The sequence below is a fragment of the Amblyomma mixtum genome, chromosome 2, assembly GCF_055824585.1.
Source record: "Amblyomma mixtum isolate Tamu chromosome 2, ASM5582458v1, whole genome shotgun sequence".
NCBI lineage: Eukaryota > Metazoa > Arthropoda > Arachnida > Ixodida > Ixodidae > Amblyomma > Amblyomma mixtum.
In genome coordinates, this window is record NC_143013.1 from 219,238,549 (window position 1) to 219,259,597 (window position 21,049).

Here is a 21,049-nt window from a genome sequence, read left to right on the forward strand (position 1 = left end):
GGCCGCAGATGGCGCATCCTCACTGTATGGCACTCTGTTTGGGCAGACTGCAGGCCTGAACTGCGTTGATTTGTCTTTGAGTGTTTGCTTGTAACGTGACATGCTACACCCTCAGCATACAGCTATGTTGCTGTCTCTAGGAAGCCTCCTTTGCACAGAAAAAGGCATCACGACACTGGGAGAAATTGGCACAGCATGTTAATGAATATGTTGGTAGCGTATTATAACTGTGTTCTATATTGGAGTAAAGAATTGGTAATGTGCGAGTCTGCGATGAAACCTGAGGAAAGAAATGTGAGCTTCAGGGCAGTATCTGCAAGTGCTCAGAATTGAGATCAGCATCTTGTTATTTTAAGGGCATGCCGAGATGCCACTGCACTGTTGCTCAGAATGTACATATCCGCTCTCATTTAACTAGGTCATGAAAAGTGCTGGAATGGTAAGCCCCCCATACCATGGTATGTATGTGCTGGATCAGTTATGACAGCCCCCTGTAGAGAAAAAACAGACAGAGCAGAGACGCATGCTTTTGTCCTTCCTTCCTTCCAGTATGGCGAGCTGAAGGGTGTCCGGCTGGTCACGTACCGCAATGGTCACTCGAAAGGACTTGCATACGTGGAGTACGCCAATGAGGTGAGAGCTGCACTCTGGCTTTAGACGTTTTTTGCTACAGTGCCTCCGGGAGAGTGTCGGACATTTTTCCTTCGGCCTCATGGCAATGTGGCAAAGTATGTAGTAAATGGATTTGCGTATTTCTTGAGGGTTAATGAGTGAAAGGATTTTGTCTTGCTGTCTCTTTTCATTCAGGTTCCCCCTGATTGCAGCCCATTTCTTTTCATTAGAGAGTTGTACCTCGATATAACAGAGCCGGTAAAATCTGTGCTTTGCTTTGTTACATTGAAATTTCACTGCATCAATATTTGTCTCCCTGCATACGAAGAACCCCCGAAAACATGTTGCAGCCCACTCTTCTGTAGAACCTTGATGTGCAGGGAAATCGGTCCACTGCTACTGTGCATTTTATGCTATCAGCAACAACATTAGACTGCCCGTAGAGATTTCACTCTGTCTTACTCATATTGCGAGCTTGTGAACCGCCTCAGCACATCTGTCACATCGTGCACCCCACGTGTGATTGCACCTGTTATGAGTTCTGGTTTCACTGTCATCGTTGTCCTTTTCATAATTGCTAGTCCTTGAACACATCGCCGACACGATGACGCATTCCAGGGAAACAAAGGGAAGGGATGGCTGGCAGTGGCAAACCACACCGGCTCCCCCCTAAACTTTCTCATATTGTCAGAGAGAGCAAGAAATGTCCTTCAATTAATGCACAATGAAATAAAATCAGGACCTACTTGCTCCTCATTTCTTTTTGCACCACAAACCCGAATACTTATCGTTTGAGTGGGAATCAAGGTGTCAGGTATGAAGCTTGACCGGCTTCTCAGCTGATGGGTGTGCTGATGGCTCTGACTTCTCCACTTTTAATGAGTTCCAGGAATCGACAAACAGAACTTGCTGCCTCCGAATGCGGGTAGCATGCCGAATTTGGTGCTGATTTTGACCAAGATTGAAGATAGCAAGAGCAGCAGCTGACCTGGCTGGCTACGGTGACACTCATACCTTTTAATGGATTTGGTCAACACTGCGTTTGCTGGGCTTGCCATTATATTGTCATTATCTCACTTCCTTATGGCTACGCGCTCTACATCTGTCTGCCAGGTAGCCTCCAGTTGCATGCTCTGATCAGCCACATAAGCTCGTGGGGCAATTTTTTCTCGGGTTCATTTTGAGCCAGCAGAAAGATTTCATTATATTGAAAGTGTGTCGGAACACACTTCATTTATATTGAAGCTAAAATTGCATTGTGCTCTGTAAACATGTAGTGAAAGCTAAAATGCTTCATTAGGTCGAGGACTTCTTTGCATTGAAGTTCATTACTTCGAGGTTTAACTGTATATCTTTTGGAGATAGAATTTAAAATTGATGCTTTACCTAAATTACATTCGAATTTAGCTGATAAAATGGGTTATTTTTCAAGTTAGCTTGCTGGCTTGGTTTGAAGTATAGATTAGTGTGTGTGGCTATGGTATTGTGGAGAAAATTTTACAGAACTTGAGGAACAAAAGATTTCCAAGACTTTCTATGTCATACCCTACACAAGAGGTACATTGCAGTAGCCAGCTTGCACCCAATCTTGAGTTTAAAGTTGCTTGGAAGACAGAAAGGAAGATGGTGCACTTTTAGCTTCCTCTAAATGGCTGCAAACTCGGAGGAAAAATAGTGTCCCGAACATGATGAAGTGTCAGTGGCATTTCACAAGTCCAAGAAGCTCATTGTAGCGCAGAGTTCAAGTGCGCATACTGGGCCTGCATTCAGTGGCGGAACCCCCCCCCCCCCCCTCGCAGGTGGGAAATTACCTGTGGGAAGACCGTGCAAATCCCCATTTTATTACGCAACAGGTCTTCCCCTGTTAAAGAACCCCAGGTGGTTGAAATTTCCGGAGCCCTTCACTACGGCGTCTCTCATAGCCTGAGTCGCTTTGGGACGTTAAACCCCAATAAACCAAACCAAACCTTTCCCAGCCGCCCTCTCCATCACTTGCCCATAAATCCACCCCTGCTTGCAATGCAGGCCTGCATAGCCTCTCAAGAGACCCTTTGAGACTCGGACAAATTTGTTGACCCACCAACGCGTGTATGGTCGCGGTTACGTGGTCAGTAGCACTTGTGGACTAATGACACTGTGGAATGCAGCACAGGTCCACAGGCCAATTTTGTAGCATATCAATATCATGCAACAGTCATGCGTACATAGGATCCAGTAGCAGTTGCTTTTTGTGTGTGTGTGTAGGTTATCTCAGTTTGAGTTGGTGAGCATGGCTATGCGAAAAAAAGTTGCAGTGCACTGTCTACTGTTCTGAGGGAAATCTTTGGCAGGCATGCCTTTGTGTGATGTGTGACTGCTTTGGTGTTTCCGCAAGGTGCAAGCTCCAGAGCACTGCGAACGCTTTGATGTACCACAAAAATTCAACCGCCACATTCGATCGATGAAAGTTGGCGCACTGAATCCTGCAGGCACAAACTATGTTGATGCCATTGTTAAAGGCACGCCTGCCTTAGAGGGAGCTGAGGGCAAATTGAAATTGGCCTGTATCGGCAGATTACCATATTTACTCGAGTCTAGGCCAGCCTCGATTCTAAGCCGACACTCAAAAGTTGGAGGCCAGATTTAAAAAAAAAAAAGAAAACTTTCCTCGAATGTAAGCTGGCTGAAAAAAACCATTGAGAATGACAGAGATTAGTTTGGGCAGAATAAAAGTAAATAAAAATAAAGTGCCTGGCCCGCACTGCGAAAGGCACACTGGGAATTGAAAATGACAGGAAAACCATGCAAATGACATTTATTTCCGCAAACCTGCTTCCGCTCACTCATCCTCGTCATCGCTGACCTTCTTATCGCGCCTACACACCACCACATGAAGAGGAAAGGAGGTCAAAATGGCAGCCAGTGCTTGTGTGTTCTTTTTTCGGTGTAGGTTACAGATATATTAATGACCACAGTGCTGTCTCCTGTCGGCGTTTCATGGGGGCGTCACCTGTGTCTTACTTTTGTTTTCTTTTTTTTATGCTTCATCATCGTATTTTATTAATACCACGACAAAATCCTCGAATCTCAGCCGACGTAAGAATTTCATATCTCGTGTTTTTAAAAAACTATCTGCCCAGATTCGAATAAATACAGTATGATGTTTCAGTGACAAAGATGCTACTTTCACTGAAAACGGAGCACTTATAAGTTAGAAAAGCATTAAAAAAAATTATAAAAGTCTTCTGTTTTTATATCGTCGGCTGTTTTTGCCAGGAAACTGGTGTGTTGACAGTTTTCTGGCACGGATCTGTGAGGCTGGGCTAGACTGCCTGCCATTCACTTCCGAAAGATGATCACGAAGTCCTTCTTCACGTTGCGTCACTAGTTTGAATTGTTGAAGGCGAGGTTTGGGGTCGCGGCTCGACGGATCCACGGTCAGCACGACGCCCGTTCCCACCTCCAGGCCAAGGACAGGAATGCCGTTGAGCGACGGAGTTAGAAGGTGGCGAAAGAAGACTTGAATTTATTTACATATTTACAACAGTCAGGAACAGAAAATGCGACTGTGACTACATATTTACAAGAGTCCGGAACAGGAAGTGTGTCTCTTGCGACTGCTTTCGTCGCAGAGTTTTATACCATCCTTCTTCCCTAGCTTCCCTAGGATCATGATGTCAACTCCAGGCTAGGAGTGGTCGGAAACTTTCACTCGCGCGCACAAACTTCCACCCCCGCACTTGTGGACACGTCACGCGTTGAGCCGGGGAGACAAGGATGCTTTCGAGGTAAAGCTGATTCCGGGATGCAAGGCTCTTGGACGCGCCGAAGGTTCCCCTGGGCTGCCGACACCTGTCCGTCAGAAGACATTAGTCACGAAGGGTCGGAATGCGAGACCGTCAAAAGGGCGCAAGTGGGCCTTTGTCCTTTGGGGACGTTCTTGAAGGCTGCGGAAGTCCCCCGCCAGCCCGCCGCTATGCTCGATACGCAGAAGAGCCACCAAAGACGATGGCCCTTGACATCCGCCATAGTCGCTTGTGTCCTCTTGTTCCTGTGGGGTCCCGCACTGAGAAGCAGCAACTTACATTGCCCTTGCCTCCAAGGTCCATTCAGCACGCCTTGAGGCAAACACGTCGTTGAGTAGACAGGGGTTTCTCGGAACCATCCAGGAGAAACGTGGGTGCTGACTTCTTGCTAACGCCGATCTTAACAGAATTCAGTGGCAGGAAAATTTTTAAATGCAATTTTCTTGGCAATCAATGTGTCTTTTGCTGCTGCTCGAACATCAGCGTAGTCAGAAAGGGCTATGGAATGAATTTTTACTCGGAAGAAAAGTTACGGAGTTGTCATCGCTGTTCTCTAAAACTGCTTGTTCCCAATGCTGAAGCGCCACAATCACCGTGCTCTTCTGCACAAACCTAACGCATGTGCACATCTGGAAATTTTGCTAAGCAGCTTTGCTGTCTTCATACTGGCGACAACCCCTTGCATTGGGAAACACAGCAGAACTTACATTTGAAAGCCTAAGATGGCTTCATCAATTGGTCAAGGCTGAAGCATTTTCAGAGGTAGCTCGCTGACAGTGTCTCTTGGGTTGCCTCCATAGAGTTTCTTACTATTACCTAGAGGGAAAGCTGGCGCCCCTTCTGAGGGAGTTTGCGTGGAGCCCCCTCAAGACCACTTCAGCCACCATGGGCGCTCAAAGCATCATGGGCCGGTGAGCTACCGACTGCAGAACTACAACTTTCGGCCAAAAAATAATGCAAAAATAAACGCTGTTCAATAATCAAGAATGTCCTCACATTCAGTATCCCATCTAATGATTGCAACAAATGAGCAGAAAAGCGTGTCAATGCAAAGTTTGCCCAAAATAAGAGATGGCTCGCTCTCCTATTGGCCAAGTATTGAACACTACAAAAACTAATATTTCCTGTTTAGCAGGCGCACTTTTAAAAGGAAATATGTTTTTTTTTTAAATGTTGTTGTTTAAACACTTGAAAAGGTTTTTTAATGGCATTTAAAAAAAAAGACCCCTTTTATTGGCGTCATGCGCTGTTGCAGTTTCACTACCATGGCTTTTACACACTGCGTTTGCGCTGAAGTCGTCTGCGCACACACCAACAGCTTTTTCGGAATGAAACTTCTCAGTAGCGACACTCCGTGTTCCCATAAAAGTATGACTGTCCCGCACCAAGTCACTCACCGGCCCATGATGCTTTGAGCGTCCACGATGGCTGAAGTGCAGCGCCGCCAGTTTTCCCTGTAGGTAATTTTTATTTTATTTATTTATTTATGGCATACTGCAGGCTGTGAGGCCCAAGCAGGAGTGGATACCGAAACAGACCACAAATTGAGCAATAATAGCAAAATGCAAACAGAAAACGATCAGCGCGTAATGACATGGAAGAGAAAACGAAACTAACAAAACAAACTAACAATGGTCGCTTAGGTCAAGAGACCGTACACACGAAGCTGGTAAGCTGTTCCAGTCAATGGTAAGAAATGCTATGGTTGCCTCTGTTTTCAAAAGCTTTGCCTGGTGCTCGCAACGACCATTTTTCTGTGCAGACGGCAGCCACGGTGGCCCTGGTGCAGACGGACGGCATGACCGTGGGCAAGCAGGCCCTACAGGTGGCCATCAGCAACCCTCCATCCAGGAGTGGCCGCCCACAGTACCAGGGGAAGGGGGACGGGGCCGAGGAGACACGATACCCGCTGACACCCCGTGTGGCATCCCTGGGCGGGGGTCCCAAGGAGACGGGCCTGTGAGTGGCCACTCCTCCTGTTCATTTCCTGCCCAGCCTTGAGCCTGGTTGACCCTTGCTGCTTTAACACGTTCACTGTGGTTTGGGTCATCAGTGGGTGACGTCGTGTATTCGTGCTGTGCGGCAACGAACACTGAGATGAATCTGTGGGTCAACTCTGATTTATCAGAGCCTGCGAAATGTACAGGTGTTGTCAGAAGTAAATGGAAGGTAATATTACCGAAAAAATTTAATCATTGCCCCCCCAATTCATGCATCTTTGAATACATAGTATGTGCAGCCTAATTGTGATTGTGCGAATTGCACTGTGCACCAACAAACATGGACCATTATGCTTTACGTTTAAAGAAATTAAATTTTTTGACAAAGTCGCCTTCCATTTACTCTTGACGGTGGGTGTACACATCAAATCAAATCAAATCAAATCAAATCAAAGGTTTATTTTGCACTTCATACCAAGAAATGCAGGGCACAGGGACAAAAAAGCTTGTCAGAAGACAGCTTGACAGGGCCCCTGCGCCCTTACAAATTGCTGGTGTACAGTGCAACAAAAAGCATCACTAAGAACTGAAATAACATGACATAATTACCACAATCAAAACGAAATTAGGTACACAAAAGAACTACTACAAAGATTTAGTTGTTTTGACCTTGAGGAGGGATCAGTTGCAGACACATTTATTAAAAATTCAACAGATACGTCTTAAGTTCGGCCGGTTTCATGCCGTATACATTTACATTTTTTGAGATTAACTCATTTAGAAGCCTGCTTATACGATTTTCAATACTGTTCCACCTCTGACTCGTCCTAGAAAACGGAGCCAACCATGATTCCTGGTTCTGAAGAGAATATTGCACGTCAGGAGGCCGCTTCAGATTAAACAGTGATAGATATGCCTTATTATTGAATTTCAGGCATGTCTTATATCGCGTTATCAGTCGGTTGCCGTTTATTGCTGGTTCCAAGAAGGTGGCCTCACCACGGCTTCATGTGCATTGTCGCGACGCACCCGAGAAAAATTGAAGGTGGTCCACTGGTGGGTCATGCCGCACAGGAATTACGGCTCCGAAAATTGCCGCCGCAGTTAACGTGTTTGATTCCTTCCTACATTGTGCGTGAAAAGAAATGAAAAAAAGTGAATTAGAACACAGTTTGGCCCTTTGGTATCCCTCAAGGGCATTCTAATGCACTTTTTATAGAGCTGCAGCAAGCCTGTGAAGGTAATGGATACCTGGTTGGCTCCATCGAGGCTGTGTGTGGCAATTGGTGGATGTTATACCCTGCCATCGGTGCTGAGTCATGCCAAAGGAGTCTCTCTGCACCACTCTGCACCTATGCAGGATTTTTATTGCGTTTTATCCAGGAGCCCCCTTAGCTTACTTTAGGGTTCTTACAGCAGACGTGCTACATCATGGAAACCAGCAAGTTAGTACCTGTTTTGGAAAACTGTGAAATATCATGCCATACTTGTTCCAGGTGAGGCTTGGCAAGAGAAGTGGCACCCAGAATCAGGCATTTGCACCATCTAAATTTTGTAGTCGGGAGCAGAACACTGGTAACGCCATTATCATATCACTCAAAACAAGCAAAGCAAGAATGTCACAAAAGCTGATCCGCGTAGGGTCAACCCCCTACCACAGCCTCTGTGTTAGAGTATATTCACTGCATGAGCATGCTTGGAACGCCGCTTCATTTAATCGCGTGCTGAATTTTTCTGGCAGTTCTGGTCTGTAGTACTTAAAGCCTTATTTTATTTAGAGGAAAGAGAGTTTTTGCCACCATCACAAATGCCTCAAAGTGTTGCACCTAAGAGATTGCCCAACAAACTTTTGCTCTATAAATTTGAGCTTCTGAGTAGATTAGATGCTCCTCTGTGTGCTTGTATTAGCAACAGAGCCAGATAGTAAGGAAAGCACCTTAGAACAAAGAGCATAAACTCTGCACAGCTGTACTTCAGGAATAGGGTGCTGAACCTTAGTGTGTGAGGCTGTGTGCGCGACACGGACTACCACTGGAAGTCCTTTTCAGCAAGGTGAATAGGTTTTATTATTACAGCTGAGGGATTTCTGATGCCTAGCCAATGTCTGCAGATTTGTTGGAAGGCTTGCATAGTTGTGCTGGCAGAAGAGACTTAATATTTTGTAATCTATGGACAGGCTCAGCTCATTCTTAGTGCAATGTCAGCAGATTTGTTGGAAGGCTTGCATAGTTGTGATGGTGGAAGAGACTCAATATTTTGTAATCTATGGACAGGCTCAGCTCATTCTTAGTGCAATGTCAGCAGATTTGTTGGAAGGCTTGCATAGTTGTGCTGGTGGAAGAGACTCAATATTTTGTGATCTATGGACAGGCTCAGCCCATTCTTAGGGTGTTCTTGGGTCCAGAATACCGAATTCTCGGTCTGATCACTCTGCATGGAGAGCTGGGGTAATGTGTCGGAAGTTATAGCGTCAGATAATCCCATGAAACCTTTTGTCAGAATGTTATTAGGAAAAAACAATTGAATAAATGGATTACTCTTTTTTTTTTTTTGTTGCAGGAGAGGTCGCGGCCGCACCCAGGTGTCGTTGACGCCCCGAGCTGTGCAGCAACGCACAACTGCCATCAAGAAGCCCGAGCAGAAGCAGCAAGAGCAGCCCATGGAAGTTTCAGAATCGTCACCCGCTGAGGGTAGCAAAGGTCTCAGCAATGCAGACTTCCGGAGCATGCTGCTGAAGAAGTGATGCAAATCTTCCTCAAACCTCACATTTTACGCTGGTTTTTCGTGATTTCATCATCCATCATTTTCGCACTTGATTGGGCTTTCTTTGCTGGAAGTGGAAGGGCACAATAAAGCTTGCATTCTGTGTGTGCCGGCCTATCCTTTGCATGCTGTTTTGGACAGAGGCATCCAGACATCACTGGAAAGCTGGGCAAGTTGGCACATTACTTGTGAAGCCGCAAGGAATCGCACTAAATGCACAACACAAAGAAAGACACTCAGACAGGGTGAGTGCAAGTCAACTGATTTAATCAGAGGCAGTTGCCACCAAATATAGAGAAGTCTGTGCATGTGCGAAAGATGCCTTCACAGCATGCCTGGGAAAAAACATGCCATCATCACCGCACTCTGCGAGACAGAATTCAGAAATGCTAGTTCACTTCTGTATAATGTCACTGAAGTGTCACTAAAGGCTGGTTCACATGCAAGCGACTGAGCGATTGAGCGGCGCATCGCAGCGAAAATTTCCAACTTGTTGAAACCTCGCCGCTCATCGCAGCGACGACTCAAAACAGGTTTTTCCGCCGCGGCGACAGGATTCGCTGGCATTTTCGCTTGCATGTGAAACAGGCTTAACGCAGTTGTGCGTGTTCTGCATAAAAAAGGCTGCCATGAATTTGCGTGCTGCGGTGCTCCTACCTTTGCCAAGCACAATTCATAATGACATTTCAAGACTATATATAACCAACTAGCCCAACAACTCTTGCTAATGTTGGTACGGATTCATGCTAGACAATAGCGTTTGTCCTGTCTTTCTTGCCTTCAAGTCTGTGTTGTCCACTGCACTGTTATCAACCATGCATTCAACCATGCATTCGGGCATCGCATTGAGACTTGGGTGAAAGAAAAGCTGAGGCTTAGATTACATGCCATAATGGAAGTGGCTGGATTGGAGTTTATGCTTTGTTGGTAAGAGCATGCTTTTTTTAAATATTGATATGTACTGCACTTGACATTCATGTGATGTGCAGCTAGTCAGGGACATAGTAATTTAGGGGCGAATAGGCCTGGTTATTGTAATCTGCACATGAGGTTGAGGCTGAGCTTTCATCTCTTTCAAGAATGAAAGAGGGAACTATGACAAACGGCGGTGAAGCCTGACGAGTTGTGTTTTAATGTCTTTTTTTTAAATCTGTTCTTTGAGAGGACATGATGCCTAAAGATGGGTTATTGAAATAGCTGGAGTCTTGTAACTGAGCTTTTTGTTTTCCATAATTAATTCTTATTTTAAGAATTATGTTTCTTTGCTGAAGCATGGAGTTTCCTCCTCTTATCATCCCACTTCGGGCATAGCACATCGTGCACCCCACTATTGGGTGACAGCCTGGCTATACCACTGATGCAGTAACAAAATAAATCACTTCATTAATTAGACACACTCACATGCAGTTGTGAATTTTTAAATGTCTTATTGCATTATTGAGAGGCGAGGTACTGTAAACTCTCATTATAGCCTGGATGGCAGAAAGATTTCGTGGCAAGCGCTGTCTTCATGAATGTGAAAATGCTTATTAAAGGTTATTAATGTACTTTGGCACAGTGTAAGTGCATAAAACAGACTGAAGTGAACAGATATTTCTTACTGGCTTTGTAATAGACATCATTCAGGCGCAGGAAAAATGGCATGCAGCAGCATCAACAAAATATTTTTTTCAGGTAGTGGAACAATACCTCTATCAATGTGCCTTCATGATCATGTGTGATGCTCCTTGTGAGGGTGCATTTTCCAACACACATGCCACTGCCATTCATGCATTCTTATAGCAGTGTTTATCAGCCAGGGGTGGATGTATGGGCCACTCTCGGAAGGGGCGACCTGATTTGATATTTCTTGGACTTCATCGCAAAAACGAGTTTCAGCATGGTTCTCCCAAGTAAAATTTTTTGCTCGTCTTGAAACATTACAGACTTTTATGCCGAGTTTTTTTTTTTTTTTAATCTTCTGATCACCTTAGTTTTCGTCTTGCCTCAAGACTCTCACTGCTTCGATTTTCCCGTCGTCGTTCCCTGGTCACGAAAACCTATACTCCAGCAGCGAGGAGCAACGTAGTTCATTCGCGTCATTTTCCATCCTTGTTAACCTTCGTTACACTTTCACGTGCTCGTAAGCATGTTACGGCAGGCTAGTTTACATGGTGAATACCGGGCGGGGAGCACCGTTATCCTGTGCCCTTCCCACCCTGTTTCCCTAATTATTTTTGATGCAATTCGTTTAAAATGAACTTTCGCCAAGTGTCGTGTCTGCATAAGTGCTGAAACGCGCGCTGCTTATTTACATAGCTGTAGGCAGGCTGCAGGCGACCCTCATGTCGACCCTACGACTCCGCGCTGCGTGTCGGTCTCTACGCACGAGAATTATTTAAAGCATGCAGGCAAATACGAAACCAGTTAGCGAAGTGCGCCTTTGCCCACGGTAGAAAGGGCGGTCTGACAATGCAGTCAAGGGCGCCGCAGCTACTTTGTGCAAATATAAAAACAATCCTACGACGCGCGTAAGAGCCGCGAGGCTGCTTGCTCGTGGTTTATTGCATAATCTGTTGCGGTCTTGCGGTTTTGCTGACCAGCAGCGCCGACGACGCGAACAGCGCCGGAAGGCGCCGGCCAGGCGACCATGAAGGTTCCGGAAATGACGCCTCGGATTTTGCGTCTCCTCTCCTTTCTCTCTCAGCACTTCCTTTCCTGTGCGAGCGCATGCGCGATGGCTGCGCTCTCTAGAAAAGAAAAAATAAAGCTGCATGAAAGGTGCTTGGGAAGATGGCGGACCTGTAAGGTTTGAGCTGTGCGTTGACACCCCAAACATTTCGCCGAGCATGTGTTTCCAGTACTCGAGGAAGCGTCACCGGCTGTGAACGGATCGCACGAGTGCCCTCGGATAAAGTGTGCGCAGTTTCGACGACATGTCTCTTGTGACAGTGCTACGTTCTCCGTGTCGCACCACGGATAACTCTCCGACGGACGAACAGCCTCAGCCAGCTGTAAGTAACACAAAACTTGCCCTGCATGGTTTTTCGTCGTTTAAATTGCACGTTGCGCACTGTGTGGTTAACGGCTAGCTCTCCTTTGAGACCGGTCGGCGGGCCTCGTTTCGTTTACGCGAATTCAAACGATGGACGAGCCGCCGTTTGACAAGCGCCGAGTGATTGTTTTGCTGCGACCAGCGCTGTGCTTTGCGTTTCTTTCTGTTTTTCTGTGTAAACTCCGATAGTTTTCTCGTTTGCAGGCCTTAGCACCTGTAGAGGTGGGAATTAGTGGCTCTGCCATAGCTCATTTTTGTGCGCGTCGGTTTTCGGTGTGAAGAGTTTTTCCATGGCTCGGGCTCGGAGTTGCAACCGCGAGCGCCAGAGCTCTCGCTGCGTACTATAAATGTTCGCGTGCAGCCGACACCGAAGGTTAAATTTAGCCTAGAGTCTTCCCCGCAGAGCCCAAACTCTTTGGGTTCTGTTTTGGGAGCGTCTCGGCCGTGGCCAGCCTCGTTGGAGCGAGCGCTGTCCGCCGCTGTGCCTCGGCTGCCATACATTCGTTGTTGTCCGAAAGCGTTCGTCGAAGTTGCCCAACAGCACATGGCCCTAGCATCGCCCGTCGTCGCTGTGCAACTGACGACGTCGCGAAACGAGCCATTGTGCTCACGAGAGCTGCTGTAATGTTCCTGTCAAACGGGCGTCGCGATTTCAGCTCGGCGCTGTTTTACCTTCCGCGACGCCAACGGCCGAAATCCGTGCAGTACGCGGACGAAAACACTGTCAGGTGTATGGTCGTAAGGAGTGACCATGCGGAGTACTATTACTCTGACATGGGAGGCCGTGCTTTGATGCTTCAACACCGGGTTATTTTGCCTCCGAAAGCGACGCGCTCCTCTTAAAATATCGGCAGCTCAGGGAAGCCTGGCACGTCATTCATTGGGTGTCTTGTCTGTGCAGGTAAGAAAGGTGCTCCGCGGGTGCCTAGTTACGTCAGGAGATAGTTGTGTAAGGGGCCTTAGTGTAAAGTTGTTGCTCGTACCACATCACTCTGTGCCGCAGGACGTGTTTCATGCAACGATTGGAATTGGACTAACTCTGAATGACGAATCTCAGCCTGCGTCGGGGGCACGAAACTCGTTTTCGACGGTATCGGTGGTGCTGCGTGACAGCGACTGGCTGTGGTTCCCACGAGCAACGCGCTGGATTATTGCACGTATTCTTTTAGGTCGACGGCGTAACATGTCGTGACGTTAACAGTAGTCGCGAAACTTATCTCCTCTGTAATCGCCAAAGGAGGTTGGCTTGAATTGACCGAGAGGAGCCGAGACCGAAAGTGAGATGCAGTCGACGAAACTAAACAGGCCAGCGCTTTGCTCGCGCGGGTTGGCTTTGTGCGTTGGCGGTGGTTCGTTCCGTGGGCACGGACATGGTCGAAGCCCACAGCTGCGTTCGCTCACGACCGCGGCGCAACAACGGGAAAGCGATACGGCCCGCTCCGGATTCCTCGCGTTACCCTCGTCAACCGTTGTGCACTGCTCGCGCCATCGATGCAGCCGAAACACCCACGAAGTCTGCGCGAACTCCTTTGCGATTTCCGTTCATGCTTCGTGGTCCGGTTAGCGGGCACTGGTTTCGAATGCTTGACGTATCGCCCGGCTATTCGGGCCGCTCGTAGCGTATTCGTTCGGGCCTCTATGCGCATTCCGCCTACTATTTATCAACCTTTCGAGCGCACTGCGATTATCATCGCGTGGTCTCTGGCATGGGTACACCGTGTGTCTACGGAAATTGTACTGCAGTAAGAGAGAGTTTTAGCACTGTCGTACTGCAGCTACTGTAACTGCGACGTGAGGCAAATGCAGTTAGGCAAGCACGGCAACAGTACCATCAGCAACGCGTTACCGCATGGCCTCACGTCGGTCCACATGCGCTAAAACTCCTATAAAGAGTTTTAGCACAGCGGGGCTAATATGTCTAAGACAGTACGGTAAAGCGTTGCAAGCGCCATGCTTGCCTAGCGGCTTTCGCTTTATGACGGTGTTTAATCATTCTAATATTAATTCCAGTAATTGCGGTACTATTAATAGTTATCAGTGAAACAGCAAGTGTAGTGTGGGAAAAGTCGCAGTTCATTGTGACAGGTAAGTGCGTTATGAAAACTAGTGCAAAATACAAGCAGCGTCGAGACCAAGAGCTAAACCATTGTTCCTACTAGAAACCAAGCGTTTGTTTACGTTAAAAAGGGTGTTGCGTGACGACGCGCACATCACTCTTTTTCTGAGCCGGAAGTTATTCTCGCTGCATTGCCTTCCGTGTTTTTAGGCGAAGTTTCCAGAACAATCGCTGCTCTTTAGCCTACGAGGCATCAGCGGAGAGAGCGGAGTTAGTTTACACAGGAACCAAATAAAAGTAAAGGCGAAATCAGGTGGTGTTGTAAGCTGGCAGAAACTCAGTATGCCTTTCATGGCAGCCTGCCTCTTACGGCGTTGCAACGTTTGCAAAACCGAGTGACTCTACTGAAATTATTTGCTCTTTCAGTGACAGCGGTTTACATGTGCCAGTGAAGCTCGGGTGCTTAAAGATATTACATAGCAATTGCCACGGCCGGCGACATCTTTTCCTTCCTTTTTTTATTTTCCTTTCAGTAAACCACTCGACTGTTTCGAACGCAAGCCAAAACTCGTGAAGAATACGGCATGTGTACATTTGCAGGCTGTTCAAAGGTTTTCGCAGGTTTTCTGAAGGTGCGATTACTAATGGCAAGAGCCATCGTTAATGGAAACAAAAATTGCCTATTAATCGCAATGTCAGACTAGAAAAAGAAAGCTTTCAGTGTGAGGATGACAAACGATCGCGGGAGGTCAGTAATGGCGAAACTAGACAGAGGTATTCAGTAGTGCTTTAAATAAGACTACGTTTCCGATTATTAGTGCGTTGTTAGAAAGCCCTTTCTATTGTGTTACGGCTGGGAGGAAGAATACTTACGCAAATGCTTTTTTTTTTCAGTTTAGGCCAGTGTATAAGGATCTGTAGTCTGTTTTTCCCGCCAGCAGGGCAGCTGGGACGTTGTGTGACGTAGTTGCTCTACAGTGAGCGGTAACATCTACGTATGAGGCGGGCTAGTGTCCGGTGGTGTTTTCACTAACGGGAGTATGGTGCGATTTTGTTGTTCGCTTGCACTTGTGAGTGGTGAGCATTCGGAGTATGCAACAGCGCTATTCGAGATAGCTTCGATGCTTTCATTGAAGGGACACTGCAAAGAAATTTGAAGTTGGCTTTGTTGGCGTTGGCCTTGAATTTTGACTCTCGCGGAAAACAGATTTCATAAGCAAGATAAGACAAAGGAAGGAAATACAGGCGTCGCCATCACCGGCCGATTTCGCAACTGAACTGAGTGCGTCGACACCGACTTGACGCTGATCCCAGAGGCTATTACCACTGCTATTCACTCCAGTGTGGTCATCACGGGGTCCTTCTCGGTGTAGATGTCACGAGTTTGAATCGAGTGGCGGGAAAATTCTTAAATTTAATTTTCTGTCAATTTTTTTTTTTGCTACCGAACAAAGGAGCCAGCCAATGATTTTTTTTTTTTTGGGGGGGGGGGGGGGGGGAGACTAATTGGAAGGGGTTGTCCTCAGTGTGTCCCGTTAAGATACCGTTGATGACATCTGAATGGGCGTACAAGTGTCGTGTATATAACCTACCAGTTTTGCATGTGGCGATTGGCAAAAGACGTACTCGCCAAAAAGTTGCGCAAAAAAAGAATAAACACTGACGTTTCGGCGCCAAAGCCTTTATCACAATGAAACGAAGGGACGGGTCGTCGCTACGATGTTCTCTCGCCGGGCGGGCTTCAAAAAAAAGTTGTTCTAAAACAGGTCATTGCAAATGACACGGTATACATTAGTGCGCAAAAAATGATGCGTGTTTTCAGTCCTGGTCGCAGCGAGAATGTTGCGCGACTGCCGAGTGGGAGATGTCATGGATGTGCAACGTGTCCGGCTGATCCAGTAGTGGGTGCTGCGGTGCAGGGAGAGGACTCGATTCAGCTATCCCTATCGCTGTCCCTGTGTTCAGGCCGGAACGAAAGAATCTGGGAGCTTTGTTTTTATTTTCTTCTCTCCTTTTTCTTATTTTTTTTTTGTGGCGCCGTTTTATGTTGTCTTTACGACGAGGCCGTGAAGTATATTTCCCGCGCGAAGAAGTTGGAGCTCGTAGCATTGACGTCACCGAGCTCGCGCGAAGTGAGGGTGAATGGGGGGAGTGGCACGAACGTTCTTGCCGCTCAGTACAAAGCTCAAAACAAACAAAGCGCTCAAAACGTAGTTTTTTTTTTTTTGCGATTTATCGGGGGTGGAGGCTATCGACGAGTGCTAGGTGTCCTTTCTATAGTATTTTCCTTTCCGAATTATTTTCTTTTTGGTTTCTGGCGAGAGAGCTGCGACGGCCAGGAGCGTCACCGAGGTTCTGGCACAGTTTTCGTCCAGAGTGAGCGCGGGGCTTGTGTCTTTTGCAGCATGGCACAGCAGAAACACACACACACACACATCTGCTCTCCTCTAACCGCGTGTTTCGTGCCACGTGCGTCATTTTGCGCTCCGTTCTCTGGCAGGCTGCTCTGGCTCTGCGCGTTTCGCTAGCGATCTCCGTTTATGTTTATTCTTTTGTTATTTCCCGGTTTGTCTTCCCTTTTCCTCTTTTTTTCCTCTTTTTCGAGCTCCATTTTCCAAACTACACTCACGCCTCGTGGGGCGTGTGCCCAGATGTATCAAGCCGTCGAGGAAAAACGGTGCGCGATTGACAGCAGTCAACTGGCGGCGACTGCGCAACGTATACTGAGTGCCGGGCTCGCGAGCCGAGAAAACGAGACTCGCGACGGCGTATAAGCAGCTCCCACATTTGCGTGCGTTTGAGCGGGGAAATTTAAAAGGATAAAACAAAAGAAACCGAGTGGCAGCGTAGCGCAGGAGAACCCATTCCTCCGTCCTGTCGACGCTTTTATGTGCCGTAATAATAGCGCCCGCTGCCTGAAAAGACAGTTGTGGGCGGGGGCGGCCGTAGACTTTATGCCCCGTGACGCGGGCGCTGTCAGCCATTTCCTGTTGTGCCGAGCGTGAGGCGCAGAAGCTACTTGACCGCGTGGCTCCCAGCACCTGGCGGGAAGAGCCGCGTGTATTCTCTCGGCATCGACACGTCTATCGACTAACCGGCGCACTTGACTGCAGCGCCTGGTTGTTGCGTGGAGCGCTGGTGGCGTGCTCGGCGGCGGGTGGCGAAGCCCTTTAATGCGTATCCGCGAAATAAGCAGCTAAAGAAGAATAGGTATGCACGCAAAATAAATAAGTGGGCAACTTAAAGGGTGGAAAACAGATTGGTGTTTCTCTTTTTTTTTTCCCCGCTTTAAGTACGTGGGGTTTAACGTCGTGAAGATGCACGCTGGGGGCTGTGAGTGGTGTGCTTCGGATTAATGAGTAACGTTAATTCCTGTGCGGTTCTTGTTTGTCTTATAACCGCCCCTCTGTTTTTTTCTTTTTCTCCTCCGTTTATATACAAATCAGTCTCCTTATCTAACTGCCCACTCTCGATGAGTGCGTCGTCGCTCGTCTCTTCAGTAGCAGAGTAGCTCGAAAAGTACCGACGAGACCAGGACATGCACCGCTCATTTCGTCTCCTCGCAAGATGAGAACGTTTTGTGTGCGCGTGTGAGCGCACGCCGCGTCCAGTCGCGCGAACTCCTGCGTCGTTTGCGCTGCTCTTCGTTGTAGTAGAGACCGGCCGCGTACCCTTCCGTTGCTGGCGGCAGTATTCCGGTTATTTTACGAAACACTCGTTTCAACGAACGAACGAACGAAGCCTTCGCGCGCACACACGGCCGGTAATTGGATGAACGCTCGTTCCAGTAGATTGATCGAGCGCGCCGGGCGAGAATACAGCGGGGACACAAGTCATTAGGGGCCGCGCTCGCATCGTGAAAAGCTTTCGCGCCTTCTGGGACCAACCGATCCCGTTTTGCTTCCGCTCCGATCCACTCGGGGGAATCGAATTTGCGGCTCTCAGGCTGCGGGGTGAGGGAGGATAGTATAGGATAGGAAAACTCTTAATGTCCAACAGAAAGAGGGTAGCCAGAGGGCTACCGGCCTGGACGACGGCCGAAAGGTCTTGACTCTCGGCGGCGGCTTCGGCCAGTCGGACGAGTTGTAACTGAGTCGCCGGGTCGTAGCTCAGTAGTAAGGTCTCCCATTGATCTTTTGTGTTTATACCTCGTCCCTCCCGGGGGGCATGAGGACATTCCCATAGTATGTGGTCCAAGGTGGCCCTAAGTTCGCAGTTTGCGCATTTGTCTGAAAATTGCCCTGGGTACATAAGACTCCAGAGGGCCGGGTTTGGAAAGGTGTAAGTTTGTAACCGGCGCCAGTTGATGGCTTGGTATCTGGACAAAGATCTACCCGCTGGAGGAAGTCTAACTCGTTGCAAACGATAGTGCTGCGTAATTTCTCTGTAGGTCACCATGCGATCCCTGTGTGTAAAGACCACCTCGCTCGGGTCCGCCCGGAAGGAAAAGCCTCGCTATACCGTAGCGGAGGGATATATACTCATGCGAGGCTCGGCTCGGAACGTTGCTGTTTTGCAGCCGGGACGGGTATGGAGAGGCAGACTAAAAAAAAAAAAAAAATGTTTGCTGCGTCCGGGCCTGATTGACCGGGGATCGTTTGCCTTCTGGGCGATATAGTTCGCGTGAGAGACGTTTTCGGTGCAGCCTGCTAACGACTCCCGAGACCACAGTTGCGCGGAAGGCACAAAACATACAGCACCGTGTATAGAATGCACAGTAATATATACAGGAAGAGCTGAATTGAACGAGGAGATCACCTTGAATGAGAGTCGAGCATCTACGGCGTGTCAAAACGGGGAGGGGGGAAGTGGGGGAGGCACCACTCTGACCGAAGCTCATTGTTGTCTAGCCGAACATTGATTAGTATTCGCCGCACGCCTCCCCGCAGAGGCGCGGCAGCCTGCGTTGCGTAACACCGCGTCTGTAGGCATTGCGCTGGTCTGGTTGCTCGGCTGAAAAGTGATAAATCGATGTAGGTTGTATACGTGCCGATAGACTACGGGCAAAGCGAGGACTCGCTGTAGAGCGTTGAAGAGCCGGGACGGGCGTCTCGCATTTGCGGTGTCGAGTTTTTCTCACGGTCGAGCTGGGCGAGTATCACTGTGAGACGTGGTGGCGAGCGAAACTTTGGCTGTCGTCTTTGTTCGGAGATTCGGCGTCGCGATGCAAGATGCCGGGTTCTGCAGACGGCGAGTTCCTCGCAGAACCTCGTTAAGCTAACAAAGACGCGGCGTCAGCCGGGGCTGACACGTATGGCATACAGGAACACACTTTGGTTGAACGAACCTCAGGCCACTTCAGAAGTGCGTTCGCGCAAGTGAAAGTTCACCCAGACGATGCGCACATGCAGCGGCTTTCTGTCGTTCATAAAATGCAAAAGAACGTCAAGTAGCTTGCGGAGACATTGATTTCAGTTTATCCGGCATCATTAAGCATCGTGAGAAGTATTCAGACTTTGGGTACCTTGCAAAAGTGGCATGTTTCTTCGGTTGAACTTGGGAATTGAGTGCTGTATAACGAACCTTGCAAATTGCAAACGTCTCGCAGGCACATGGGCATCGCCGTTAGTCTGGTACTCGCGATATAGAAAGCGAACATTTCGGTCGTAGAGTGAAGCTGCGCATCAAGGGTATGACGCGACAGCGTTAATGGTTCTTTGCTACGTTCTTTCTTAATTAGTTCTTTCTAATTGCTTGCACTCATTAGCATACATCATACAGCGGGCGAGCTAGACCACATAGTACGCCACGAGATACACAAGGTTTCCTTTCAACCAAGTCCACTGAAAGTGCCTAAACGGCCTATATAGTGCTGGTGTGTCCGACTCGTAACCCCAATGGTCATGGGTTCGATTCCCAACTAATTACCCCAATTTCCTTTTCAGCGTAAGTTACTTTACTTCCTTATATGCCATAATGACATCTCTGTCGTTCTACAACCTCAGTCACATCATAACTCGATTTTTGGTCATTTTCACCCCACAGCTCAGTTTGACGTCACAACGTTATCGACCAATCATGAATTAGTGTGACAACGCGCACGGCTTTTCCTCCCAACGTCCGCTCTAAAGCTGTCGCGTTAATTTTTAATAAAACGTTGTTCATTCTATTGGTTCGTTTTGATTGAAGCTCGCTGAAGTCGCATTTGAGTATACGGAAAGCTCCGGCACTCCTCATCAGAAGCTGCAGCAGCGTCGAGCTGCTACGCTTTGCGCTTTTGTAGCATACGCACGGTAAGCCAACGCACGACCGATTATGTTGCGACCAATTAGCGGGTAGGAAGTGACACTCGGCGCTCGTCCGTCTTTCGCTAGAAGTTATGTAACTGTCCATCGCCCTTTGTGCGTTAGCGTTACGCGCGCGGGAGGCGTATCAGACCGCCATTGAGCGAAAAAAAAGTTGCCTCGGACACCGCAACACGATTCGCGTAGGTGATAAGTGCGAAGCGCCCGCGGACATATACGTATTTAGAGCGCGTGCTGTCTCATTAGCGCCTCGCTAATGCGCGACGAGGGCAAATCTATTTTTTTTTCACTGCTACCGTTGGGTAATAGTTGCTAGCTTATTCGTATCGTTGACGTGGGTTTCCTAATTGGATTATTGCGTGAGGCGAGGAATGATATATGGGAAGAGAATGGGAGTTTGGGACCTCGCTAAATTGTTTGTTCGTCATTAAGCGAACAGCGATGTCGACGAAATGGCTCACGTGGCAGTGGGGAACGCATTATGCTGTCCGGATGGCTCAGAATAGTAAATGCCATATTACCAAGGCGCGGAACGTGCGTCATGCTGAAGCTCGCGTTCGTTCGTTCGTTCGTTCGTTCGCTCGTTCGTTCGTTCGTTCGTTCGTTCGTTCGTT

General features: G+C 48.0%; 2 protein-coding genes across 2 annotated transcripts in view; both read left to right on the plus strand.

Moving 5' to 3' along the window:
* The window catches only part of LOC149362609 (spliceosome associated factor 3, U4/U6 recycling protein-like), a 64,551-nt gene extending 55,344 nt beyond the window's left edge, over positions 1 to 9,207 (plus strand). Inside the window, exons 21-23 of the mRNA XM_089573120.1 lie at positions 550 to 633; positions 6,160 to 6,356; positions 8,897 to 9,207. Coding sequence (XP_089429246.1) covers positions 550 to 633; positions 6,160 to 6,356; positions 8,897 to 9,080 — 465 coding nt within the window. The 3' untranslated portion in view covers positions 9,081 to 9,207. The remainder of the gene's footprint in view (positions 1 to 549; positions 634 to 6,159; positions 6,357 to 8,896) is intronic.
* A 2,636-nt stretch (positions 9,208 to 11,843) lies between these two features.
* The window catches only part of ssh (Protein phosphatase Slingshot), a 296,033-nt gene continuing 286,827 nt past the window's right edge, over positions 11,844 to 21,049 (plus strand). The window contains exon 1 of the mRNA XM_089573131.1: positions 11,844 to 12,093. Coding sequence (XP_089429257.1) covers positions 12,016 to 12,093 — 78 coding nt within the window. The 5' untranslated portion in view covers positions 11,844 to 12,015. The remainder of the gene's footprint in view (positions 12,094 to 21,049) is intronic.